This window comes from Colletotrichum paranaense (genome assembly GCF_030867605.1).
Source record: "Colletotrichum paranaense strain IMI 384185 chromosome Unknown Scaffold_9.1, whole genome shotgun sequence".
In the NCBI taxonomy this organism is placed as follows: Eukaryota; Fungi; Ascomycota; class Sordariomycetes; order Glomerellales; family Glomerellaceae; genus Colletotrichum; species Colletotrichum paranaense.
Genome location: NW_026848967.1, coordinates 607,964 through 634,126, shown reverse-complemented (window position 1 = coordinate 634,126; position 26,163 = coordinate 607,964). Strand labels below are relative to the sequence as shown.

General features: G+C 54.6%; 9 protein-coding genes across 9 annotated transcripts; 4 read left to right on the top strand and 5 right to left on the bottom strand.

Annotated features, from left to right (window-relative positions):
- Nucleotides 1-1,002: 1,002 nt before the first annotated feature.
- On the top strand, nt 1,003-5,098 carry CPAR01_10959 (ABC transporter; the record flags this gene model as incomplete). Its single annotated transcript, XM_060495218.1, has 4 exons — nt 1,003-1,848; nt 1,913-2,689; nt 2,769-5,003; nt 5,072-5,098. The coding sequence occupies 4 exons, from the start codon at nt 1,003-1,005 to the stop codon at nt 5,096-5,098; spliced, it is 3,885 nt and encodes a 1,294-aa protein (XP_060345566.1).
- A 222-nt stretch (nt 5,099-5,320) lies between these two features.
- CPAR01_10958 (uncharacterized protein) lies at nt 5,321-7,358 on the bottom strand (the record flags this gene model as incomplete). Its single annotated transcript, XM_060495217.1, has 3 exons — nt 5,321-7,087; nt 7,169-7,259; nt 7,318-7,358. 3 exons carry the CDS (start codon nt 7,356-7,358, stop codon nt 5,321-5,323), a joined length of 1,899 nt encoding a protein of 632 aa, XP_060345565.1.
- Nucleotides 7,359-9,566: 2,208 nt separating this feature from the next.
- On the top strand, nt 9,567-10,985 carry CPAR01_10957 (glucan 1,3-beta-glucosidase; the record flags this gene model as incomplete). The annotated part of the gene is made up of 1 exon (XM_060495216.1): nt 9,567-10,985. The coding sequence occupies one exon, from the start codon at nt 9,567-9,569 to the stop codon at nt 10,983-10,985; it is 1,419 nt and encodes a 472-aa protein (XP_060345564.1).
- Nucleotides 10,986-11,641: 656 nt separating this feature from the next.
- On the bottom strand, nt 11,642-13,596 carry CPAR01_10956 (obg family GTPase CgtA; the record flags this gene model as incomplete). The annotated part of the gene is made up of 2 exons (XM_060495215.1): nt 11,642-13,396; nt 13,450-13,596. 2 exons carry the CDS (start codon nt 13,594-13,596, stop codon nt 11,642-11,644), a joined length of 1,902 nt encoding a protein of 633 aa, XP_060345563.1.
- A 388-nt stretch (nt 13,597-13,984) lies between these two features.
- Nucleotides 13,985-14,236, bottom strand: CPAR01_10955 (uncharacterized protein; the record flags this gene model as incomplete). The annotated part of the gene is made up of 1 exon (XM_060495214.1): nt 13,985-14,236. One exon carries the CDS (start codon nt 14,234-14,236, stop codon nt 13,985-13,987), a length of 252 nt encoding a protein of 83 aa, XP_060345562.1.
- Nucleotides 14,237-16,066: 1,830 nt separating this feature from the next.
- Nucleotides 16,067-16,974, top strand: CPAR01_10954 (uncharacterized protein; the record flags this gene model as incomplete). Its single annotated transcript, XM_060495213.1, has 2 exons — nt 16,067-16,269; nt 16,329-16,974. The coding sequence occupies 2 exons, from the start codon at nt 16,067-16,069 to the stop codon at nt 16,972-16,974; spliced, it is 849 nt and encodes a 282-aa protein (XP_060345561.1).
- A 1,504-nt stretch (nt 16,975-18,478) lies between these two features.
- CPAR01_10953 (nuclear segregation protein) lies at nt 18,479-20,126 on the bottom strand (the record flags this gene model as incomplete). The annotated part of the gene is made up of 3 exons (XM_060495212.1): nt 18,479-18,607; nt 18,673-19,830; nt 19,971-20,126. The coding sequence occupies 3 exons, from the start codon at nt 20,124-20,126 to the stop codon at nt 18,479-18,481; spliced, it is 1,443 nt and encodes a 480-aa protein (XP_060345560.1).
- A 786-nt stretch (nt 20,127-20,912) lies between these two features.
- On the top strand, nt 20,913-21,770 carry CPAR01_10952 (RNA polymerase Rpb5 domain-containing protein; the record flags this gene model as incomplete). The annotated part of the gene is made up of 3 exons (XM_060495211.1): nt 20,913-20,996; nt 21,108-21,190; nt 21,245-21,770. 3 exons carry the CDS (start codon nt 20,913-20,915, stop codon nt 21,768-21,770), a joined length of 693 nt encoding a protein of 230 aa, XP_060345559.1.
- Nucleotides 21,771-24,314: 2,544 nt separating this feature from the next.
- Nucleotides 24,315-26,127, bottom strand: CPAR01_10951 (uncharacterized protein; the record flags this gene model as incomplete). Its single annotated transcript, XM_060495210.1, has 2 exons — nt 24,315-25,518; nt 25,670-26,127. Coding segments are annotated over 2 exons (1,662 nt in total), but the record flags the coding sequence as incomplete, so codon positions are not given.
- Between the last annotated feature and the right edge of the window lie 36 nt (nt 26,128-26,163).

Below are 26,163 nucleotides of genomic sequence, written 5' to 3'. Positions count from 1 at the left end.
GGGGAAGCGATAGCTGCTTCCTTCCTCACGTCGGTACGCTCTGCAGCTTGCAGCATCGCCACCCGTATCAGTATCTGTCTTGCAAGCGCAACTCCGAGCCCCGAGGACGTGTTTCCCACCTTTCACCGATGCATAAGTCTTTGCTTTGGGTTGCTTGCCTTAGTCTTACTTGAAAGATTGTCTACGGAGAGTCGGGTATGAGAAGACTGCCGTGATTGGCCCAAACTCGCCGCCTGTCTCCTGGATCGAACCCGGGTTCCCGAGCGCACGGCTCTACGCCTTCCAAAAACGGTTGCTAGTGAGGCCCTTGCAGTAGTTCGCAATCTGTCAAGTGTCCGTCTGAGACAGCATCCAGCGCGGGATGAGCTTCCCAGAGACGGACTGCGGAAAGGAGTACGAAAATGGAAGGGAGACGTTGCGTCGGGCTTTCATCAGGTTCCGAGTCTATGGAAGACAAAGAAATCTCACTTCAACTTGTCATCAGACTTTTTATGGTTTTTCACCTCGGTCTCGCCGTCGCGAGAGAGATAGTCTCATCATGTAATAGCTCTCAGCTCGTTTTTTATTCTCGGACCTCCACTTACACGGCCTATCGACAGCAGTGCCTCGTTTCGATTTGCTGCATGCACATTGCCGTCCAGAAGGAAAACAAGATAGGGCAACAAAGAGGCCCAAGAACCAGAGGAAAAGGACGTCCGTCGCCTTGAAGCACGAGGTCGGACCTTCTGACGTCAAAACATCAATGGGACAAAAAGTCATCAGGATGGATGAAGCAAGCAGGAAAGCAATCCGGATGGACGGATTTCTCACACCCCCAAAAGTAACCTTCAATTTCCTTCTCCTGTCAAAGTCTGGAAGGAAACTGTCAGACTAACACGGAAGGCGAAAAAAGGGGCACTAATCTAGGACGGAAAGCCTCTTTGCACGACATCGATATCTATACGCCAGAAAGAAGATCAAGCTCAAGGGGCACGACGACACCTACGAAGGTGGTGCCAAAATATGGCGAAGATTCCAGTCCGAACCGACGAGATCACCTCGACGACGGGTACACAGGCTCCGGTGCGAAAGCCAAAGTTTGCGGATTATCTCAGGGTCTTCACCTATGCAACGAAATGGGACTTCTTCGTCTACGTGGTTGCGGCGTTCGCGTCCATCGCCGCGGGTGTGACGCTACCTCTGATGAACATCATCTTTGGCCAGCTCGTCGGCCAGTTCACAGGCTACTTTGCTAACGGCTCGACCGTCACCACGGCGCAGTTTGAGAGCCTCCTGAACCGCCAGGCCCTTTACATCACGGCACTCTTCCTCGGTCGCTGGTTCCTTAACGCCATCAATAAGTTCTGCTTCCGAATGATTGGGATCCGGCTCTCGTCCGCTATCCGCCTGCACTACCTCCGCTCGCTGTTCGACCAGTCGATCCACGTCATTGACTCGATGCCGCCCGGCGCCGCCGCGACGGCCATCACTGGCACGTCTGCCACCTTGCAAATCGGCATCTCTGATCGTCTAGGGACATTCTTGCAATTCAACGGCACGATCTGGGCGGCCCTGGTCATTGCCTTCATTTGGAGCTGGGATCTCACCTTGGTGACTTCGTCGCTGATCTTGTACATTCTCTTGGTTCTGTCCTTCTGCTTACCGGTGATTGTGAAGGGAGAGACTGAAACGACGGAAGCTGATGCCCAGGGCACCGCGATCGCCAGCGAGGCTCTCGGCGGAGTGCGGTTGGTCATGGCTTGCGGTGCGCAGAAGCACATTATCTCTCGCTACGAGGCATGGGTGCACGAAGCCAGGAGACGGGCTCAGAAAACTGCTCCCGTTGTTGCAATCCAGTTTGGCCTCATCGTACGTTTTACTCTCCTGTTCAGCCAAGTTCCCAAAGTGTAAGTGAGAGCTAATATGACTTCAGTTCTTTGGCGTATTCGGCGCGTTCGGCCTGGCTTTCTGGTACGGCACTCAGAGGTATATTGCCGGTGCCCTCAGCGATGCTGGCGTGGTTGTCGTGGTTCTCATGTCCGTCATGATGATTCTGACCTCGTTGGAGAGGATTTCAACCCCGGTCATCGCTGTAAGCAAGGCAATGGTCGCGGCATGTGAGCTATTCACGGTGATCGACGCTCCTTTGCCTCCTTCCGGTACTCTGAAGCCAGAAATCGATGCAGAGGATATTGTCTTTGAGGACGTGACGTTCGAATACCCTAGCCGAGCTGGAGTCAAGGTTCTCAACTCACTGAGTTTCCGCATACAACCAGGTCAGAATGTTGCCCTCGTTGGCCCATCCGGATCGGGCAAGAGCACCATCGTCGGCTTGCTGGAGCGGTGGTATAGTCTGAGGGAGCAGCACGCCTTGCCCCGGGTCGTGGATGATGCATCGTCCGAGAAACCGGGAGCTGAGAGGGTCGAGAGCGTCACCGACGAGTCAAAGTCACTCATTCGACCCGAGTTGGCCGGCTCAATCACCGTCGGCGGCGTGAACCTGGAGGATCTCGACCTCAAGTGGTGGAGATCCCAAGTCGGTCTGGTCCAGCAGGAGCCCTTCCTCTTCAATAACACCATCTTCAGCAACGTCGCGAATGGTCTCATTGGAACCGAGTGGGAGAAGGAGCCTGAGACGGTGAAACGGGAGCTTGTTCGTGACGCATGCCAGGAATCGTACGCTCATGAGTTTATCAGCCGACTACCTGATGTGAGTAAATTACGATTGCTTCTCCTTAGCAGTTGATTGCGTTGAAGGAGCGTTTGACTGACTTTAAACTTTTTTACAGGGCTATGATACGCGAGTCGGCGACGGCGGAGCGAAGCTTTCAGGCGGCCAAAAGCAACGACTTGCCATTGCTAGAAGTATCATCAAGAAGCCGCGCATCATCATTCTCGACGAAGCAACCAGTGCTATCGACGCCAAGAGTGAGAAGATAGTCCAGGCAGCACTCGACAGAGTGACACAGGGCCGAACTACCATTACCATCGCCCATCGGCTTTCAACCATCAAGAAAGCAGACAACATTGTGGTTCTCCAAAAAGGACAGGCGGTCGAGCAAGGAACCCATCAAAGCCTCCTGAGCGATCCATCCAGTGTCTACAGCTCCCTGGTAAGAGCTCAAGCACTGAACTTGTCAACGCCTGGAAAGTCGGTGTCCGAGGCATCTACGTCTGGGCTTGATTCGGAAACAGAGGAGAAGGTCAATGGCCATGAGCACTTCAGAAGTGCCGCCTTTAGCGACACTGCTGAGGGTGATTCGTCTCATGAGCCCCGAGGCCTGGTCCGCAGCTTTGGTAAGCTTCTTTTTGAGAGGCGAGCAAAGTGGACGTCATATGCAGCCGTCATATTATCTTGCATGGCGACCGCGGCCGGCACTCCGATACAAGCATGGTTGTTTTCCAAAGTCATTGCCGTCTTCCTACTAACTGGCGATGATCTGAGGAGACAGGCGAGCTTCTGGGGTCTGATGTGGCTCGCCCTCGCTGGGGGCGTCGGCCTCGCGTACGTCGCCCAGGGCTGGGTCGGCCTGCGGCTGCAGTACTTCGTCAGTGCCGAATACAAGAGGCAATATTTGACCGACATGCTGCACCAGAAGATTAGCTTTTTCGACCAGGACAAGAACTCCCACGGCGCTCTGAGCGCCAGGGTCTCGGGCGATGCGAAGTTACTGGAGGAACTCCTCGGGCTGAACCTGGCCATGTTGCTCTCTGGTGTCTTCACCGTTCTCGGATGTGTCATCATCGCTCTCATCTTTGGCTGGAAGCTCGGTCTGGTTGCCATGTTCATCACGATGCCAATTATGTTGGGCGCAGGTCTCTGGAAGTACAGACACGAGGTCCAATTCGACAAGATGAACATGGCTGTTTTCGGAGAGAGCTCGCAGTTTGCCACTGAGGCCATTGGAGCAATTAGGACGGTCTCCTCTCTCGGCATGGAGTCCACAATCAATGCGCGGTACGAGAAGCTCCTAAACGGTCACATCCTCGAGGCTCGCCGCAAAGCACAGTGGACAGCTGCGCTGTATGGATTTGCCGACAGCGTGAGTCTCGGTTGCCAGGCGTTGGTGTTCTATTACGGCGGCAGGCTCCTCGCCACAGGCGAGTATTCCATGGAGGCGTTCTTCGTCTGCTTCATGGCCATTATTCAGGGCGCCGAAGCAGCGAGTCAAACGCTAGCCGTGGCGCCCAGCGCCGCGCAAGCAGCCGCGGCGGCGGACCGCATCCTCGACGTTCGGGAGTCGGCAGACGTCGGCCAGAGTGCGACGAGAGGGGTGGAAGACATTGTCGAGTCCGAAGGCGGCGTGCGGATCGAGCTGCAAGATGTCCACTTCAAGTACCCCACGCGCGACGTCGTCGTATTCGAGGGTCTGAACTTGACCATCGAAAAGGGCCAGTACGCGGCCTTTGTCGGACCCTCGGGATGCGGCAAGACGACAATCATCTCTCTTCTGGAACGCTTCTACGACCTGAACCGGAACCACGGCTCCATCCTCTGCAACGGCGTAGACATCAACGAGCTCGACGTCTACGACTACCGTCGGAACCTCTCCCTCGTACCGCAAGAGCCCATCATGTTCCGCGGCACGGTCCGGGACAACATCCTCTTCGGCATCGACGACCCCAGCAGCATATCGGACGAGAGGATCCACGAGGTCTGCATCGACGCCTTCATCCACGACTTCATCATCTCGCTGCCCGAAGGGTATGACACCGACGTCGGCGCCAAGGGCGTCTCCATGTCGGGTGGCCAGAAGCAGCGCATCGCCATCGCGCGCGCCCTCATCCGCGAGCCGAAGCTTTTGTTGTTGGACGAGGCCACGTCGGCGCTCGACTCCGAGTCGGAGAAGATTGTGCAGGCGGCTTTCGAGAGGGCGCGCGACGGCCGCACCGTCGTCGCCGTGGCGCACCGGCTGTCGACGATTCAAAACGCAGACGTGATTTTCGTGTTTAGCGAGGGGCGGGTGGTGGAGAAGGGAAGCCATGGCGAGCTTATTCGGAAACAGGGCGTGTACTGGGAAATGGTAAGTTGCGCTTCTTTTGGTTCCGCCTAACTTTAATGATCGTGCTTTGCTAACATGGTTCGTAACAGTGTCAAAGTCAGGCACTCGACCAGTAATTTTCAGTCCTTGACGGGAGGAAGAGTGGAAGAATGTTGTAGTTGAAAGTCAACGAAGTGTATAAGTAGAAGTTTCACATCATCCTCATCAAACAGACAGCGTTGTTGGAAATGTACTGCGTTTTTTTTTCAGATTCATTGTCGGGGGTATCAAACTAGCATATTTAGAGACGTCACTTTGAATCGCATCTAGAAACATGCCTCTCTCTCTCTTGCAGTCTCTCAGCACGGCCTGCCAATCGGTAACCTCGTGTCCATGTCACCCTGAGCCACGGCGTTAAACAGGTCCAAGATGAGCAGTCCGCTATGTATAGTGAGGGGCTGCCGCTTCCACTGTGCCTCCCCGCCATCTCGCGGAATATCGGCTGCCTCTTCCACCAGCTGCCACTTTTCGGTCACCTCATCTCTCTCCATGTACCGCAGCACAACCCGGTCGCCGCTGTCCTCGAAAACGAACTCGCGGCGCCACAGCCGGCGCCACTGTTCGTCGGGCGTGCCGACGGCGTTCACCCGCTCGACGTGACGGTTCCGCAGAGCCAGGGCGTACAGAGCGCGGATGCTCCATATGCCGTCCTGGCCCGGGTACTCCTTCAAGATCCACATGGCCTCGTTGCGCACGAGGGGGTCGCGGCAGAAGAGGGAGATGATGAGGAGGCACCAGCTCAGACTGCACTGCAGAGAGAGGTGGTGAGCCGGGTTCGTCTCGAACTCCTTCTTGGCGGCCCTCGTGGCGATGTGCGCGAGGGAGATGTACTCGCGGTACAGCGGCGTCAGGGCGCGGGCGCTCGCGTCCTCGATAAAGGAGGGCACGTTGCTGAAGATGTAGACGCCCATGAACTCGATGCGCAGGAGGATGGCGCGGAGGTAGGTCGGGGATCCGATGTCGGCTTGCATGATTTGGTTGAAGAGGGGTTGGAAGCCCACGTTGAGCTTGACCATGGACTTGTGGAAGTTTTCGCAGAAGCTGAGAATGCGAGGGTTCCCAAAGAGCTCGAGGTGGAGTTTGGTGATGGAGACGTCGTCGTCTGCGCTGCTGAGGCCAGACTTTTTGAATGTATCCTCCATGACGGCGCCCATGGCGGCCTGGTGACGTCGGATGGCGGGCCAGATCTGCTCGAACTGTTCGAGAGTACCGAAAGAGTCAGGATACGATTCTGGTGAATTGGCGGCTTCGCTCTGCGTCTGATTGAGGAGCATCATGAAGGTCTCCATTGTTTGATTTGTACTCTGCAGGCGCTTTGCGAGGTTTGGCAGGGGCGGACCATCGAGGATACGACCCCTGAAGACGGTGCGTGCCTGCTTTGCCAGGTGATTGAAAACATCTGCCACGGCGCTGATGACGGGCATCGGATTAGGCGCTAGGTCGGCTAGGCGATGGTGGGCATCTGTGTCCGTCACGATGGCGAGGAGAAGGGACAGAGCGTGGTTGACGTGGTCGAGGGCGGCTTTCCTGTTGCCCCTGAGAGTCTCGAAGAAGAGGAGGAGGACAGATAGAAAGACGGCGTCCTGGGCGGAGGCCCGTCTACACTGCATCTTGAGAGAGTCGCAGTAGTGGGCTACAGCCTGGAAGTAATGGATGTCTCCTTGGGCGGTTGGCTGGTCGGGTACGGTGATGGCATGGAGGGAGATATGGGCGGACTGGCGGTACCACACGCTCAAGGCGCCGATGGCCATGGCGGCGGAGCGGAGAGTGCCATTGTTGCGGGACAGCTGGGGCAGCATGACTTCCCACAGATCACCGGTAGAGGCAGCTCTCATCCAGGGGCCTCGGACCAGGCCGACGAACTCCTGGAAGTAGGACATGCTGTGGTCATCGCGGAAGTCGACCGTGTTGATGTGCAGTTTTGTCTGCGCCGTGGGCGATGCTACTGCTACTGCTGATACTCGAGGGATGATGGCCTGGGTAGAATCCCAACAGAGTTCTGCGGGCCCTGAGGACTTTTTGTTCTTCTTCTGATCCGGGAGATAGCCTTCACAGTGGCCGCGGGTCTGCAGACAGTTGCCGCAATGTGGTTTGGACTCGTCACATTTGATGTGACGTTTCTTACAGGTGATGCACCCGGTGCGTACCTTGCGTGTGCTTGTACGCGATAGCTTCACTTTAGTGACACGGACAACTGGCTTTTGCTCGGGGGCCGCGCTGGAGTCCGAGATGATGGACCTAAGGATGTCAGCTCAATCCTTGTGATTGATGCCGGTGCTTTCGTTCCTCTTCTTACCCTTGAGGGCTGATGGGTAGTATTGCCTTGTATTCTGCCATGGCGATACGTGCCCGCGACAAGCGTTGGTTGGCATCTTTCGAGAACGTAAGTCAATTAAGGTGATTATCTGTCGGTATGATGACAACGTGAAGATGCCTAGTTCCCCGTCCCACTTTTACCCGTCTGACGACGTTCGGTGAACCAGATTGGGCTCTTGAATCTAGGACTTTGACCAAGGAACGTGATACGTTACCAGGTGCTGCCAGATGTCTCTCAGAGGCGCCAGCTGTGCATCAAGAGATGCCAAAGTCCATTCGGCTCTCGTGTTCATTGGCTTTATGTCGGGTTTTCCAGTTGGAGATGCTCATCCACTTCGGCTGAGTGTGAGCAGTTGCCATTAGAAGGGATGACAACAAGTGTTGGGACCCATCCCAATGGCTCTGTCATAGAGAGAAAGTCCTGTGTTTTGCGGGTAGTATTATTGATAGCTTTGTATGATAGCTTTGTATGACCAGGAGGCAATGCTCCGGTGATGGCTGCCCTCCCGGGCGCCGATGCTGCTCCACTGGTATTCGCACACTGAGACTGCAATGCCAGAAGTTTCTCAACAAAGCCTTAGAAGTTGTGAGGTTTTCTTTTGCCGGAATGATCAATGAGAAGATATGTTGTTTGCAGAATTAAGGTCCAGGAATGCAGCCAGAATCAGCCCCGGCGCCTACTACCCAGGGCCCCTGCATAGTAGGCGGGGAAGCAGGCGCTTTGCTTGCATAGGTACCTGCAGATGTCACGCCGGCTACCTGCTCTGTGGCTTTCTCAAGACTTCTTTCCGTCGTCAAGACTCGCACACTCGATACTTTCTCAACCGACTTCTCCTGCAGTTAAAGACTTTCTTCCAAGACATAACTACTGCACAGGTGCGTAGGTGCCTCAGCGTGTTGTTCGCTTTGTGGCAATAGTTGCCAGCGACACTATAACACCTTGGAACGGGATGAGCAAATCGAGATGCTGCTGATCATTCAATTCACACATCAAAGCCTCGCTCGCATTTTTGCAGAATAACCCCGCCGGAAAACGGCCGGTAAACAGTGGTGAGCGACAGTGTTATGGCCCGAATGGAATGTCCCGCATACATAGAGATGAGGTGTTTATGTTGGTCATCCTGGAGGGGGCATCAATGATGGTGGTTGCTGGAAAATACGGGGGAGGGGCGCCACAGCCTGGCCGGACGACAGCGACAGGGACATGGGGACAGAAAATAGTGGGTGTAGACTGCTAAATATGGCAAGCCAGCAGGGACCCGGCCGTCCCAGTTGGGAGCAATGGGAAGGCCCGGGACGCCGGTAAAATAGGATGGCAGCCGTGATTGGGTCGGTGTTTCGACCGGGCCTGCCCCGAATGCCTTGCCCTGTGCCCGGCGTGACCTCATCGCCACCGTCGTTCCAGGGGCAAGACCATACCTTATAGCACACTTTTGTATGGTGCTAAACTTGTTGCGTAGAGAATACGGGCCACACCAGTGACCTCACCTTGGCTCGTTCCTGCATGAGACTGCGATGACTGTGTGTTGTTGTTTCTCAGGAACCTATGGTGGCGCCCTCGATGTTGTTTTGATGGAGTGAAGGCATGAGGAAGAGACACACTAGTGCTGTCAAGTTGGTGTGTGGTGGCACCACTCAATTGGCTTCTTTACTTGCCTCTTTCAGACTTTTACACCCGTCCCGTCCTTCAAGGTTTTTCTTGTTGAGACTCGAGAGTGAAGAGCTTTCCCAAGAAAAGAAGATGGAGAGGCCCAAAGAACAGGGAACCCTGTAGGACACCACCCCAACTTCCCAAGCTTGTGATGTGATCTGAACAAGCATCCCTCCTACTGTCTGGGGAATCCCTCCTTGCCTGCTCTGCCCTTCCCCGTCACTTGCCTTTTCCCTTTTCTACCCTTTCATCGCCCGACTGACTTCATCACTTTTCTTCCTCCCTACCTTCCATCACTGTCACTCACGATACCTTATCTGACCCTCATCCTGCTCTGTACCTACGGGACTTTGGGACAACCTCACCCATCCGTCTCTCGTTTTTGCAATACCTTGGACCTACCTGCCTGGCTCTTGTATATTTACCCGTAGTCAATACTCCTCCCAGAGTGCCCAGTCTCTCCTCCAACGGTAACTTTGGACCTTGCCATCAATTCCAGCCAACTCCCATCATCTCGCCTACCTTGCATCGCATCGTCACTATTGCAACATCGTAAGCACTCCTTCGGCATCACAACTATGCGCGCCTCTCTGAGCCTGGCGGCTGTATACGCCGCGGCTACGGCCAGCGCCTTCCAGGGCTTCAACTACGGATCTACCTTCACCGACGGTAAAGCAAAGGCACAGTCAGACTTCGAATCCGAGTTCAAGACCGCAGCTAGCCTCGAGGGCACCAATGGCGCCTTCACCTCTGCTCGTCTCTACACCATGGTCCAGGGAGGAAGCACTAATGATCCCATCTCTGCCATTCCCGCCGCCATTTCCACAAAGACAACTCTTCTGCTCGGTTTGTGGGCCTCTGCCGGTGATGCTGCTTTCGCCAACGAGCTTGAGGCTCTGAAGAAGACTGTCTCTCAGTACGGCAGTCAGCTCAACGGCTTGGTTGCTGGTATCTCTGTCGGCAGCGAGGACCTCTACCGACACTCGCCTACCGGCATTGCCAACGGCGAATTCTCTGGTGCCGAGCCCAGCACTCTCGTCAAGTACTTTGAGCAAGTCCGAGAAGTCATCAAGAACTCGCCTCTGAGCAGTGCCCCTATCGGTCACGTCGACACATGGACCGCCTGGGTTAATGGCAGCAACAAGGCGGTCATCGATGCCTGTGACTGGATTGGAATGGACGCTTACCCCTACTTCGAGGACACCAAGCCCAACTCCATTTCGGACGGCAAGGACCGCTGGGCCGAAGCTTTGGCTGCCACCCAGGGAGCTGTTGGTGGGAAGCCCGTTTGGGTTACTGAGACTGGTTGGCCCGTCAGCGGCAAGACTGTCGGCGCTGCCGTTCCATCTCTCGAGAACGCAAAGAAGTTCTGGAATGACGTCGGCTGCCCCATGTTCGGTAAGACCAATGTCTGGTGGTACACATTCCAGGACTCTTCTCCAACAACACCCAACCCCAGCTTCGGTGTCATTGGCTCGACCTTGACTACCAAGCCTCTCTACGACCTCTCATGCGACAACATCAGCTCTAGCTCATCAGCCTCGGCCTCGGCCTCCTCCACAAACACCGCGTCTGCTAGTGCCTCTACCCAGGCCAGCAGCGCAGCTTCAGCATCCGCAACTGCAACGGCTACTGCTACAGGAAGTGGATCCGGCTCAGGCTCAAGCCAGCAGAGTTCTGCCGCTGGTACCGCTACGACTCTCTCGACTGTGGTGCCTACTACTAATGGTGGCTCGGGTGGAAGCGGCGGCGGAGGTGCTACTGCGACTGGCACTGCTGCTACCGGCACTGCTACTGGCGGTGCTTCACCGTCTGCCTCTCAGAGCTCTGGCTCCGGTGGTGGCTCCGGAGGTGGTTCCGGCACCGGCCGCCCCGGTACTAATGGAACCGTCAGCGTTCCCACGACAGGACCGACGGTTGTCCCTGGCAGCAGTGCAACCACGACTACCTTCAGCGTTGCTGTTCTGGCTGGTGCGATTGTTCTCGCCATGTTGTAAGGATTTCGTGGAGAGCAGAAGAGGATCGGGTCTCAGCATGATCACTATTCACCCTATAATATTCTAATGGTTACTTGGGTTGACTTGGAAATTGGGGGGACGTACCCTTGGGAGGCAGAAACGGATTGGAAGGTCGACCGCTTACGGTTGAGCAGCAACTCGTTCTTTTTGCTGCCTGGCTTTGGGTTTGCGAGCACATAGTCGAACCCTGGATAATGAGTTGGATGGAAGCACCTCCGCACCATCAAGGCGATTAGAGTCGCCCTAGACGGAGTAGTCATTACGAATGAAATGCCAAAAACTTTCTTGTTAACATCTGAGTGTGAATTCCCTCATTAGTTGCTTAGTGATTGCAACCGAAGGACCTTCCTCGTTAAATAGTACAAGCCCTTCGGTGCTACCGTGGTTTCGGGGATGCCTTACTGTATTCAATCCAGATAAATTTGGCAGTTTTGCAACATGCTGCTATTCGCTCTTTCCGTACAAAATATTCATATCATTCAGGTACTTGCATGCCAATTTCAGGGGCTGGGCCAAGGAAGCAAGTTCTCAGGAAGAGGACAGTACGCTTCTTCCAAAAGTGGCGTTATACAGTGGTGGTGATACAAATTGCTATGATACATTTTTCTTCTTCTTCCCTTGTCTTTTCCCCCCTTTTACTCGTCAAGTAGTCCCACAGTCCAGTGGACAATCCGATCGACGCCTTGGCCATTGATGGCGCTGACGGGGATAGCGGCGACGTTGTCCGTCCAGGCGTTTTCGATCCCGCTCGGGTGCGGCGCGGTGCCCTGCTTGATCTCGTCCAGGTAGGCCTTGAGGTCTCGGAAATTTTGTTGGGTCTCGGGGAGGTCGGCCTTGGTGGCGACGACGTACCACGGCTTGGCCGCGATGTGTAGGCCCGATTCCTGCCGGGGCGCCGGCGGTGCGTCGGCGACCATCATGGCGCCGTGCGTTCCTTGCAGAGCGGCGGCCCCGCTCGTGGTGCCTGCGTTGAGGTCCCAGTCGACGCGGGAGTCGATCTCGCGCGCGCGCTCTTCTTCCTCGCGCATCTGCGCGTACAGACCGACTTCGTTCCAGAGGGCCTTGAGAGCCTTGACGGCGGGACCGGCGGAGAGGTCGACGACGAAGGCGAGCACACCGGCACGCTCGACGTGGCGCAGGAACGCGATGCCGAGGCCACGGTCTAAGTGGGCGCCCTCGATGAGACCGGGAATATCGGCTACCGTAAAGCGGGTCCGCTGCTCGACCAGGACCTCCTCTTCCGCGCCGGGTGATCCGCTGCCGCCGTATGCGGGGTCCGCGGCGGGATACCGCTTGTAGCTCTTGATCACGGGGCGGCCCTTGTAGCTGTCCAAGACGACGGTGCCGATATTCGGCTGCAGCGTCGTGAAGGCCCAGTTACCTACGCGGGTGCGCGAGTTCGTGATGGCGCGCAGCAGGGTGCTCTTGCCGGCGTTGGGTAACCCCACGAGCCCGACGTCGGCGAGGAGCTTGAGCTCGAGCTCAATCTCCATAGTCACGGCGCGCTCGCCCTTTGTAGCGAAGATGGGCCGCGGGAACTCGCGCGACGTGAAGTGCGGGTTGCCGAGTCCGCCGATGCCGCCGACGGCGAGTAGGATGGGTTGCGGAGACGGGCGCGACAAGTCGAGCTGGATCGGGCCGGGTGGTTGATGGTAAAGACGCTGGCGGGTAGGGGCTTTGGGAAGGGATATCGTCTTCAGATCCGACTTTGAGAGGCCAGGGTACAGAAGGAACTTGCTGCGATCGGGGTCCTCTGGCTCGTCGAATTCATCCTCGGCCTGCTTTTTCGCTTTCGCCTCCCTTTCCGCCGCCATCTCTTCATCCTCCTCTTCAATGCCTTCCTCCAACTCTCGCCTCGCTTGCTCCGCTAACTCAGCCTGACGGGCCAATTTGGCCTTCTTCTCGGCCTTCCTTTGCGCTTTCATAGCGCGCTGCATGATCGCATCCTCGGCAATGGGGTCTTCCCTGGCCAGCTCGCGGACAACAGTACCAACCGGCACGGTGATGATGACGTCCTCGCCTCGCTGACCACCCTTGGAGCTGCCCTGACCAGACTTTCCTTTCCCTGCTCGAATGAAACGCCGCCTAGCTAACTTGTGCAGGGACGTCTCACCGTGTACAGCCTGGATGTAGATGTTGCCTCCATGGCCACCGTCGCCACCGTTGGGGGGTCCGTCGGGGAGGTATGCGTCGCGGAAGAAGGAGATGCAGCCGTGGCCACCGGGGCCCGCGTAAAGTGTCACTGAGGCTTTATCGGCGAAGATGGGTTGGGAATAGTCGTCGGGAGCTGGGTTGAGTCTGGTGGACTTTGATTCTTGAGCTACCTGGGTGGAGCTATGGCGGCGACTACTTGCAACCGCTCTCGCAGCAAGACGAGGCGTGGTGGTGCTCTTTGAAAAAAATAAAGAGGGGTACAGAAACGGGAGCAACACCGTATGCCCACCCGAACATCTTGGCGCCATGTTCGTCTCTCGTTCGGCACTATGTGATGCCGATCGTCGTCGTCGTTGTAATCGCAGCCGTTAGGGTTGTCGCCGAGTGCCCGCGATGCGAACAGATGAGACGAGCTCGAAATTTTGGACGCTTCCATCCCATCTGAGGTAAGGTAAGGTACGTGCCTCAACTTAGCTGCGACGATAAGATAAGAAGACGAGATTACATAATGTGGCAGGGGCGGGAGCAACCGTTGTGAGACCAGGATCAACGACCGGACGGGATTGTCAAACTGGCCAGTGCCCAAATCATTGGGAAACAAACTGAGGCTGACATATAAAATCCGGCGGCGTGCACTGCCTCGTAAGCTCCCGTAGAGTTGGCTGGGGAAGATGGGAAGACTGAAAAGGGAAATGGGAGCTCGCTTGTCCTTTCAGCCTCTTCGACGTCACTCCTTCATCTCTCGACTTTGAGATGCGGCTCCAAGAGGGGCCAACTGTGAGGCAAATTATTTCGACCGACCCAGACAGAGAGGTACGGCAATGCTACTGCAGCTTACCAATGATGGCTTGCCACAGCTTCTCTACGAGTCCATAATCTGACAGAAAGGGGATTGTTCGGTCATGTTCTGCGCGCCTGCAGCGGGCTCTAATCGAGACGCGAGGTGCATGAGGTAGGGCAATATGCGGTGAGCCAACCAGCCTAGTCCCATGACCCAGTACATTGTAGGGACATTGGCAGAACAGCACCCATCGTCGGAGCAAAGAGGATCTTGCTGAAGGTAGTCGCGTATGCATAGGTATTCGATTGAGGGATGTCGATATGGCGATGGAGGTGCTCCGTACCTATGGTAGGTAAGGTAAGTAAGGCAAGTTAAGGTAAGGTAGAGTTGGGCCGGGTCCTGGACAGGCGTTCGTTGGCGTTCTGGAAGCGCACGTTCGGACGTTGCATCAGATGGAACCCGTTGGGTCCCAGCTGATCGATAGGTATACTATGGTACAATGGTTGCTCGCCCCCTCCTTCCTGTAGTGTGGACTGGTTCGTCTCTTGTGCATCAAACTTTCCCTCAATGAAGGTGGGTGGTGGTGTTGATGGCCTGGTACCTACGCAGTTTGTCCTAAGTTGGGTGATGAGGAGCATTGGAAGGTGCAGACCAACCACCCCACCCCGCCGGTCGTCTCGGCCTGCAAACGCTGACCCGCCCGACTTCTCCTGCCCCTCTCCGCTTTCTTTCCTCTTCGGTGTCTCCCGTTGGACCATCGGCGGTGTCTTAGTTCCCCAGTGGTTGTATCCGTAGAGCATACGGAGAAGGAGGTAGGGAGTACAGGTACCTAAGGTAATGGAAGTGGTTCACCCAACCTCCTGTCCTGTAAAGTACCCCCGCTTCACTGCAAACCGCCCCGCGACTTCTTTTGGCTGCAGCTCTCCTACTTGCGGCCTGTCCTTGCCCGTTCTTCTCCCTCCTCCCCTGGCCCTTGACCGCCTTGAAGCCCAAAGCTAAAGGCGGGAACGGCACCGGAAGGACAAACGAGGGGCGGCGACAACGCACACACATAATCTGCCCCTCCACTCATTGGCCTGAGGTGCTTCTCGTTGCTCTCTCTCTCTCTCTCTCTCTCCTCTCGCCTACCGACTGACTGCAATTTTTTAACAATTTTCTATCGTCTTCTACCATCCATCCCTTCTCTTCCGGCCCGTCACCTTTGGCAAACAGACGTCTAGACCTACCTTGCCTACGTATACCTCAAGAAACAAAAGCCCACCTCTCACTGGGTCCCCGATCGAAGCTCATTGAGACTTGGTCGGGTAGACGACCTCTCTCGCTTGGCGTCCCCTTCATTGGGCCATCGTCAGACCCCCCAAGACTTGCATATCGAGAGCTGCTGGCATTCGAGCCACGACACTCACGCTGCAGTCAAACCCCCCTTCCCATTCGATCCTCTCTTCAACTACCTGCGTCCTCGTGGATCAAGCTATCTCTCTCCCCACGTCTCCTCCGCATCCTCTGCTTCTGCTTCTGCTTCTGCTCCTCTCGTTGAATGAGAGCCCGCCGTTTGTCTACCACGACCGCAACTACGACTTCGTTACTCTCCATTCGACTTTCTCTATTGCTTGCACGCTTAGGAAGCCTACCTTAGTCTGCTTCTCGCTGTTCGCCTGCTCACTTTGCTTGCTTGCCTTATTGTCTCATGCTTCGACGCTGCAGGATACATAGCACCAACACACAGGAGCAACTCGCTTTATTCGTCCTAGTTTTGTTTATTCCCAACTACCTTACGGATATTCTCTCCCTCACTCTCGCACCCTATCGCCGACGCTCTGCCGGGCTGTAACCATCCGACCCCTCTTAATAATCTCTTAAGTCAGGTCAGTCCATCACCGCTTTCCTCTCTCTTCTCTTCTTCCACTACCTCTGCCCTGGCTGCCGAGCCTCATCCCCAACCCCAATCTCTCCAAACACTCTCCATGAGACCCAAGCTCAGGGTCTCGGGAGAAATAATGACATCTGTACTAGTAATAGATGACCCATCTTGACCTCCTTGTACAATATCCTCTCATCTTCACCTCTTCTCCACATCCGCTAGAGACAGACCACTCGTGTCTCATCTGGTGATCCCTTCGCTAAGATGTATTCATATTCCCACAGAGACTACAGGCCGCGCACTCCACGCACTCCGCGTGTGCGCAAGACTACCACAAGGATGGATCCGGACTGTGCTATATGCCACGCCCCTGCCTCCGCAGCTTGCGACTGCGAGGCCAAGGGACTTGATGTTGCCATAAAACAGGCTGAGCAGCGCATGATGCAGTCTATATACACCGACATTCGGTATGAACGACTTTTCATCTTTACCTATGGAGGACACATTTCGCTAACTATACACACAGGAGCTGGGTTCGGGCTCACGCGCAAGACTACATCCTGGAATATTTTCGTCTACTCACCGAGCGCCGAAAGACAGCTCACGCCGCTAACCTTGAACGCATCAACGCCACCGCATACCATTACTACCACGCCCCTCCTCATCCTAGCGAGCTTGCCCAGGCACAGGCTGCATTGAAGCACGGCATTGACGAGGATTGGCAATCTAGTGTGCAACGATATCCTGAAGTTCTCGAGTATTTCTTCAGTCTGGTCGAGCTGAACGTCCCTCCCGATGATGACCCTTTCGTCAAGGATCCCCCATTGAGCGCCCTCAGTGGCGGGTCCAAGAATAGATCTGGAAGAAGAATTGGAGGAGGCGGGCCTCCTTCAGGAGGACCTCCGGCCATTGCTGCGCCTAGCAGTCATGACAGAGGTCCATTTGGGAGAGCAACACCACCACCGCCCAGCATGGACATGCCCCCGATGCCTAGCAGGATGGGCGGGAGAACACCGGCCTTGAGGGAAAGAGAAAGAAGGTCAATGCCACCCATGCCGCATATGGGACCGCCCATGGGACACCCTGGACACCCCGGAGGACCACCGCCTGGATATGGACGTACCGCACCTCCAGGTGCCGGTGCATACTATGGATGGGGTGGGCCCCCATGAAAGCTGAGATCGACGAAAGACACCATCCAGAGCTAGAAGCTCCTGAAGTTCGAATATCATATTGGTACGAATCACGGCGTCTTTGCAATTTTCCTACGATATTATTTTGATGAGACCCACGAACTGCATCAGCGGTCTTTTTTGGTGTATTGAAGCGGGACAAGCAGGCATATATGCATTGCAAAGCGTAGCGGTAGCCTTGGAGAACCCACGGTTTTTTACGCATTTGCTCTTTACTATGTTCGAGACAACCCGGAATTTGTGATCGAGTCTCGTACGTTTGTATCCTTTTTGAGGGTTTCATCCTGTTCCAGTCTCTTTGGTTGGGTAGGCACCGGAGTACGGATCACGGAAAGAGGGCATTCTTTGGCATTTGCGACGGCGCAGGCCGGTTACTATTTCACTTTCCTCTTCTTGGATGTTACGGGAGGAATTCTCTACAGGATCAACAGCCCTCAAACCAGTGGTCGCTAGAGCAACAATCCATAAACCATATAAAATATCGTCTCACGTATCATGCAACTTCGTGACCGGATCTGTGGTGAAAGACTGGGAGGGGAAGCGAGAGGACCGATCGATGATCATCATTCTGCACGCAAAGGACGTCATGAGATTGCACCATGGGACCTCGAAGCGTTACTACCGAGGCTACACGCGCACCATTCGTCTCGTGCCATGATACCTCCGCGACGTGTTTGCTCAAACTTCAAAGTCCCCCAACCGCATCCCCAGGAATCGTTTCCAGCACGTCACGTCATGACATGCCTCGCCTGCTGCGCAAGCACGCCTGCCCGACGAGGACAGCCCGAGACACAACGGGGCCAATCAATGAGCTGCGATGGCTGTGCTCGATTGGCTTTGTTGATATGAGGATGGACCTACCAGATGGGATGATTACGCTGGGCCCAAGAGCTCAAGTTACTCTGCTGGACTGGACAGCTGGGCAGAGCTTGTCCCATTCAACATATTGCACATCTCAGGTAGGTAAGTTGCCTTCAATGTGACAGTCAACGCATAGAAACATGGGACATTCGTGTTTTTTACAAAATCGAAGAAAAAAGCTTTTCTCTCTCTTTTTTTACCTCTCATAATTTCAAAGTGTATGGCTGGAACTACAAACGGCACAAGGGGGGAAGAAAGCTGCTAAGTACAAGAAAGCCACTTTGCCTCGAGGGACAATTTTGGCTAGGAAGACGCAAAAACAGGCCAGAGAGTTTATGAAAAGGTTTTGCAATCTTCCCCCCTTTGGTTTTTGATTCCGAATGAAGTTTCCTTTTTTCCTCTTTTAAATGCCAAGGGTGGTGCTTTTTTTGTGAGAAGGGGCGTGTCGTATGCGTGTATCGATTGGGAGGTGTGTGTTGACAAAGAGGCAGAGAGGTGAGGGAGTTCACGTTCCCCCCAGTCCATAATATCTGCGCGAGGACGTCAGGCAGATAAGACAGGCTTGAGAGTCAGTGGGTTTCAGTCAGGCAAAAGTTGTAGACGGAGTCAGTGAGTGAGAAGACTATGCCTTCTCCTCGACGGAGGTCTCCTTGAGGTCCTTGGTGACCTCCTCGACCGAGTCGCCGTTGCTGACACCGTTGGCCTCGTCAGCCTCGAGCTTCTCGAGCTGCTTCTTCGCCTTCTCAATGTTCTGAAAGTTGGGTCAGTATGCAAAATGGAGAGATAATCAAACAATGATTGCAAAGGAGAACTTACGCGCTGAGTCTGGGCCTCCTGGTCGCTCTTCCAGTGGTCAAGCTTGGCCTTGACCTTCTCGGCAACGGCGGGGACGTCGGAAGCGGCCATAGGGGGATCGATGCCCATAAAGGCGCAGTCCTCAACAACGGAGGGCGGGCAGTTGAACTTGCCGGCCTTGTCCTCGGTGGCACCACCCTTCTTGCCCTTCTTTCCCTTCTTGACGGCAGGGAAGAAGTCCTCGTCGCGGTCCTTCTTGGAGACGACCTTCATACCCTTAATTCCCGAGTCGTCAACAGTACGCGAAGCCTGAGCGGTGAGGCCGCTGGCGGCCTGGAGAGGAGCCTTCTCGACCTTGTGGGTGGGGTCGAGGAACTGGAGGAGGCTGTTGGCGCGGCGGATCTCCTCGAGGTAGGCGGGGTCGCTGGCGTCGGCGAGGAACTTCTCGGCATCGGCCTTCTTGCGCTCCTTCTGGTAGCGCTCGGCCTCATTCTTCCTTCTCTCGCGGGCCTTCTCGCGAGCCTCGCGCTCGTGGGCCTGAGCCGCCTTGCGCTGCTGCCAGTACTCATCCTTGATGGTCTTGAGGGCGGCGTACTTCTCGTTCTGGAGGTTGTGCAGTCTAGTGCGCTCGTCACGGAGGGAAGAGAGGTTCTTGTAGGCCTCGTCGCCCTCGGCCTTGATGGCGTCCAGCTCGGCCTGGATCTTGTTGTACTGCTCAGACATGGCCTTGGCCTCGGGGTCTTCCATCGAGTCCTTGATCTCCTTAATCTTGGCCTTCAGGTCGTCAATGGACTTCTGAGAGTCGTCGAACTGGGAGAAGTTCTTCTTGAGCTTGCGAAGAGAGGAGATCTCGGCGAGGGCCTTCTTCTCGTCGACAATTTTCATGCGGCCAGAGTTGACCTCGGAGTCGAGCTTCTCGATCTGACGGTCGACCTCCTCGACGCTCTTGAAGTTGACCTTGGAGCGGGCGGTCTTCTGCTCGTTGATGCGGGAGCGCATTTGCTCGTCGAGGCGCTTGATCTGGTCGAGCTTGGAGGTGCGGGCGTTCTTGCCGGCGCCCTGCTTCTGGCGAATCTCGTTGGCCTGAGCAATGAGCTCGGCGCGACGCTTCTGGGTGGGAGATTGCTGCTCCTTGTTCTTGTTGGGCATGGCAATCTCGATCTTGGCCTTGATGGCGCTCTAGGAAAGGAATTGTGTGAGCCATTTGCGATCCAATGGCAATGTGTCATTTCCGGGTATCTGGTGCTCGGCTGCGATTCTCCCAGTCGGGAAAGGGATTCGAGGAACAAGTCGCCAATGGAATTGGAGATGAAACTTACCAGCTGGTCGAGGGCCTCCTTATGCTCCTTCTCAGCAACCTTGAGCTTCTTCTGGTACTCGGCCTCGTCGGGCATGGTGGGACGAGCTGACTTGGTCTCGGTCTTGGTCTCTGCTGCCGCAGGAGCAGCAGCAGGTGCCTGCTTGGTGTCGGCCATTGTGAAGGTAGGGAGGAGCTTGTTAATTGATGCAAAAGATGATCAATTAAACAAAGCTGGCGAATGCGCACACTGCCGTAGTCGGGGTGGACAGCAAAGTCGGATTGGTGATGTGGAGGATGGAGGATGGAGAAGTGGAATCGGAATTAACCACGCGAAGGGTGAACTTTTCGTCAAAAGGATCCCCCAATTTTGTTGAAATTCACTCTTTTGGGTTCCGTGGCAGGTACCTTCTCCAGAAGGTAAGGCCACCTGCCATCCTGGACTTTGATTGTGGGGTTCACCTCAAAGGTGGCACGTGCGTGTACTGGGACTCTGGACCCTTGAAAGGCCCGTGGCAGCCGTGGCTGGAGCGTGCACCTTGCACCTGCCACCTAGGTGGTTAACGCTGCTGGGGATCTGTCAGTCAAGAAGTAGGGTACGTACCTCATCTCCAAGTCCAGAATCTTCCGGGCTGTCTCTGTCTCGGATTAACCTCTTCCAAGTTATTCCAGAAGAACCCGACTGCTTTCCGGGACCGAACCAGGATTAAGCAATCGGAGTCCAAAGGCCCCACTCAAACTTTTGCTCTGGCCTGCAAGGCTGATTCCGCCGCCAGAACTTTTTGGCTGAATCTGTTTTGCGACGCCAATCCTTTTTGAGGTTCTCGAACTTTTCGTCGCGACAAGAACCAATCCACCACCGACGCCCTCATCTGGATCTACTCAAATTACCCACGACGACAGAGGCATCGCTACTGACCCACGAATTTGACGGAAGAGTTTTCAACGACGCAGCATCGCGAAGATGTCGGACCAGAAGGACGTCAATAAGGAGGTTACCAGACTGTGGAGAGCATGGAGGACAGCCCACGAGATGGCTGCGGACCGCGTACGGACCCCCTGATCTTCCATCGATGAGGAACATCATGCGAATGATGCTATCTTCACCCCGGCGGACGATGTACTTCTTGGCGACATCTGTGCTGATGACGGATCGCAGGGCTATGAACTCGCCGAGGACGAACTCACAATCTCTCTCGACCGCTTCAAGATGGAGTACACCAGCGCCGACGGCAGCGTCAAGTACGTACCCTTGATCGATCAAAGTCCTCAATACTAACATCATGGCCCCCTCAGCCGTGGCAAGCTCCAGTTCTCCGCGAACCCCTCCGCCGACATGATCCGCAAATTCACACCCCCCGCGACGCCCAACAACCCGAACCCGACGCCCGACTGCGGCACCCTCTGGGTCGAGTTCCTCGCCGACACGACGTTCGGCATCAAGGAGATCAAGAAGTTCATCCACCACCTCATCAGCAACAAGTACTCGTCCGGCATCATGGTCACCCACGTGCCCCTCTCCCCCGCCGCCCGCAAGATGCTCGTCACCATCGAGTCCTTTGCCAAGGTCGAGTGCTTCCTCGAGGACGACCTGCTCGTCAACATCACCCAGCACGAGCTCGTGCCCAAGCACATCCTCCTCAGCCGCGAGGAGAAGATTGCCCTCCTCAAGCGCTACCGCCTCAAGGAGACGCAGCTGCCGCGCATCTTGCAAAAGGATCCCGTCGCAAAGTACCTCGGCCTCAAGCGAGGGCACGTCGTCAAGATCATCCGCACCTCGGAGACGGCCGGCCGTTACGCCAGTTACAGATTGTGCGTGTAAAGAATGGGGTCTAGCGTATGTGGTTGGGGGAGGCGAGACATGAGATAGAGGGGGGAAAGCGGGAGGGATGGGGTCGACGTGGGGGCTGGGATTGGGGACTCACCTTTCCGGCAGGATGACTTGACGCCCTGGTAGACGGGGGAAAGGGAGTTCTCAGTATACTCTTTGCATCACTCTTGAGTCTGGCGTTGAGGGTACGGCTACGGTCTGCTGTTTTGTGTACGACAACCAAAAAAAGAGATGGAGGGCTTCCTCTGGATGGACAATATAACCAACTTACTTTTTTTTCGACATTGTTTTGTTCTCCTTGGGAGTCACGTCTCGTTATTTTGACTGATTAAGTGAGATGCGATCTGAGTTAACTACAGTCGTCACTCCTACAGCTTTTCCCCGGGGGGGGGGGGGGGACGAGAGCGGAACCGGTATCGTTATGGCTGATTCCGCAACCCTCTGAAAGTCTATGCTACATGTCGATTCAATGTTCATCCATCACCAGAGACTCTGAGATCGGGTTGGCCAGCCATTGACGAAAATGGTTCCTCAATTATACAAGGGACTGGACCGAGTTCTTGCAGATCCGGCAGTGACTAAATGCTATGTTGTCGGAAGCATCCTCACTCGATGACGTTGAACGACAATCTCCAAGGGCTGTGAATTTAGAGAAGCCTCCATAGAAACACTGCCTTGTGCCTATTCCCAGCTACTTCGCAAGGCCTCCGATGCCCACGTCCCACCTTCATCAACAACACCTTTACAAAGTTTTGCAATCTAACCCACTCATCACATACATGTTCTCTCTGAACGACGTAAACATCGCCTGCATCGCAACATCATCCTTAACATATGTCTCGATTCGCAGCCAACCTCACTGGCCTCGAAACAAAATCAAACCGACTCAAAAGTATATGAGGTACTCCCTTCTTCTGGGCTACTCATTCGATACATCTTCATCTCTGGTGAAACAGGGAGCCTAGTCCCGGGTAGAGGGGAGGGAGGTGTACGAAAACGGAAATCCTTCTCAAAACCCGTGATACCATCCGCGTCTAGAATTGAAAGCTCCATAATACTGATAAATTTGCAGAGATAGAGGACAGGGACCAAGACATTGGATGAACACCCTACGCATCACCACCTAATGAGCTTCCTATATCTTATCAAATAACCGATCATAACCTATGAATCATAAAAGCCCCTTCATCCACCGCGTATAGTTTTCAGTAGATATCCTCCACAAAGGGGAGAAGAATATAGATATGGAGGTGCTAATATATGGCATCAACACCTCTGTAAAATCTATCCAAGATCCCCCCTCTCCTATCCATCTTCAACACGTGCCATGTGGGCTCCCATGTACCGCGTATATCAACAGCCTCCCGATCGTTTTAGTTAGGAATACTAAACCCCTAGGTTGATCGCCCTCCACAAACCCAGCAACCTCCTCACCAGAACAGGACTCCTCAATATACAAAGTGATTCATGCTTTCCTGTCCCGAATCATACCCACGACGTAGTAGGATTCTCGGGCCAGCTCTGAACCCAGCTCTGAACTCAGGGATAAAGTACGGAGTGCGGAGTCTGAAGTCTGTTGTAATGTGAGGTTAGGGATTCCTGAACCTCCAAAAAAGGGGGAAGAGTCAGGCGCCCAGCGTCAAGCGGCCGCCATTGAGTCAGGCAGACACAGATAGATCAACAACCGCGATAGAATAGATAGAACAGTCAAACCGTCGGTCCTCGGAACAACAACCAAAAAGCAGGGAAAAGAAAATACTAAGAAAAATCAAAAGGAAAAAATCGTAATTGGCCAAGAAAACTCTAAAGAAAAGATACAAGAACCATGGTCACAGTACACTCATGCCTCAGGGGTAATTAAAGAAGGGATTCTGCTGGCAGCGGGCAGAATGCGACAAGAGTCAGTCGTTGACTTTTTGTAGGGAACAGGGTCGTCGGCCGAGATGCGCAACAAACGTCGTGCAGGGACCAGGCATCACGGAAAGCGCCTTCCGGGACCGAGCTTCTCGCATTGCTGCAGTTGCGGGAAAAAAGCAAGCGGACATGATTAAGAAGGGGGGGAAAGTGCAATCCATAAAGAGTCATTCGTCATTCATTATTTGTAGATGGTGATGATATTGGAACAAGCTGTTCAGGTACAAAACATGACGGCTATTTGCGCCGGGGTATATATAACGATAAGCAGCGAAGCAAAAAACGACGGCGTTCAGATATCATCGTAAAGGCCGCTCCGGGGATTTCCTCCAACGCCCATTTCCCGTTGGTCGTAAATAGTTCTTTCCTCCAAAAATTCCAAAACGTAAAGTATGGTCGTATCCGGTCCCCCATTGACCTATAGAAACGCCGGCCAAAGGCTCTAAACCTCTATAACTCCCCATGTCCAAAAAGAGCCCCCAGCAATGTCGCTGAGATCGTCAATATACATATACATGTACTGTCTCATAAAATATAGTCGTAGTTTCGTGGTCGTAACGTGTTGAGATTAGGTGATTGTGTGGTATGTCACAGGTCAGCTTCTGCGTAGTTGTTGCCAAACTACTTGAGTAAGCCACCAGGATCGATAAGTGTTGGCTCGCCGGGGCGAGGGTTGTAAGATGGATGATCATCGTGTTGCGATTGAGGAATGGGTTGCAATTCCGTGCCAGTCCTGGATCTTTGTCGCGACGGTTTCGTGGGCCCCAAAAGTCCGCCAAGATCTTGCAAGAGTGCTGTTGATCCGCGACGTAAACCATTCGATCCGGCGGGTAGGGTGGGTGACGGGACGCCGTGGACGCCAGATGCCATAGGGTCCACGCTTGAGACAATGCTGTCCCTGCGGAATGTCTGGCCGACTCCAACCTGTTCCTCTGATAATAAACCCCCGACGTCGAAAAAGGAGACCCTGCGCGGTGTCGTGGTCGAGTTGCTCCTTGAGGAGGAAAGGTCGTGGGGTAAGAGAGAAGCGTCGCTGCGTTCGGCATTGCTTCGTTGCCGCTGAGGGAATTGCCACTGTCTCAGCTCCTCGCCAAACGGTTTGGCCATTGGTGCGGGAGTGTACCGTTGTTGTTCGTTGTCGAACTCGTCCCGTTCCTCATCGCGTTCTCGTAGGTCAGGATCAACACCAAGGCCGACATCTCGGACGAGATCTTCGTCACTTCCCCAATGACGATGGAGAGTGGGACGGCGCGAGTCGGAGCCTCTGCGATCTATTGAATCTTCTGCCACAGAGCCGTACTTGAACTTTTGTTTCTTCAAGCCGCGATCACGAACAAATGAGCCCAAGACTAGGGCATTTGCAGCCGTTGTTGCGAAAAGGAGCTCAACGGATGCCAGCACGGAACGCAGCTGCTGTTTGCCATGTGCCCTCATGACATGGGGGACACGATAAATAGTAACACCGACGACGGCCAGGCTAAGCGAGAAGAGCAGGGTGAGCTGAATCTTTCTCTTCACATTCATCTGACTCCGCAGAATGATGGGAATCGGGAAGAAGACCAGTAGCAAGTCGGTGATGATGTTACAAGTCGCCATGGTGAGGAGGTGAGCGAACCCTTGGCGGCATTGACCACCCGGGTCAGGAGTAACCTGCCAGTAGTGATTAAAAGGTCGACATTCTGCCAAATCGCTAATGATAATGGCGATGAAGGTTGCGACCAAGGTGCATCTGATGAACACCAGCGTCTGTTCGTAGGAACGTGCCCAAGTGACGCCAGTCAGACGCTTGAAGAACTCTAAAATAGTGTTCTTGAGAATCCACAGTCTGCACAGACAAGGCGTTAGCAAGCCATCCTACCGTCCCACTGGATCCAGTGATGAAATTGCTGCACAAAGTGTTGCGGGCGCAAGGCGAAAAAAAAAATACAAGAATAAGAAATGAAAGGGGAATTCATGAAGGGGATTCCGTGACGTACGTTGCTGCGTAGAAGATTCGGCTGGCAAGCACGAGACCACTTGCGATTTCCTTCCTGCGCTCGACCTCCGCGGATAATGCGATGCCGTCAAATTCGGCATTGTTAGTCCCGTAGAGCAAGACAAAATGCACGCAAACCATGCGGAGCCATAGAGGGATCAGGGCGAGTGCTGCGACTTTGTCCTCTTGAAATAATTTTTCGGTTCGAATGAAGCGGCCGGCAACCCGCAGTAGGATAATAACAGTGCAGAATGAGGTTATCCACCAACAAACCAATAGCGAGGGCTTGTCCTGCGAGGAACTGCGCAACTCGGGTGGCTCAGTATAGAGGCTCATGATGGACTGGAGCAATCCACGCCCGTCGACCTCCGCGGAGGGCACGACGAGCGAGGAAAAGGATGCGTCGTCGAAGGTCGAGACGTGACGTAGCGGGCGGGTCGAATTTCGTGCAAGGAATCGGCTCGGCTAACTGTCCCAATGGCAAAGACGATGATG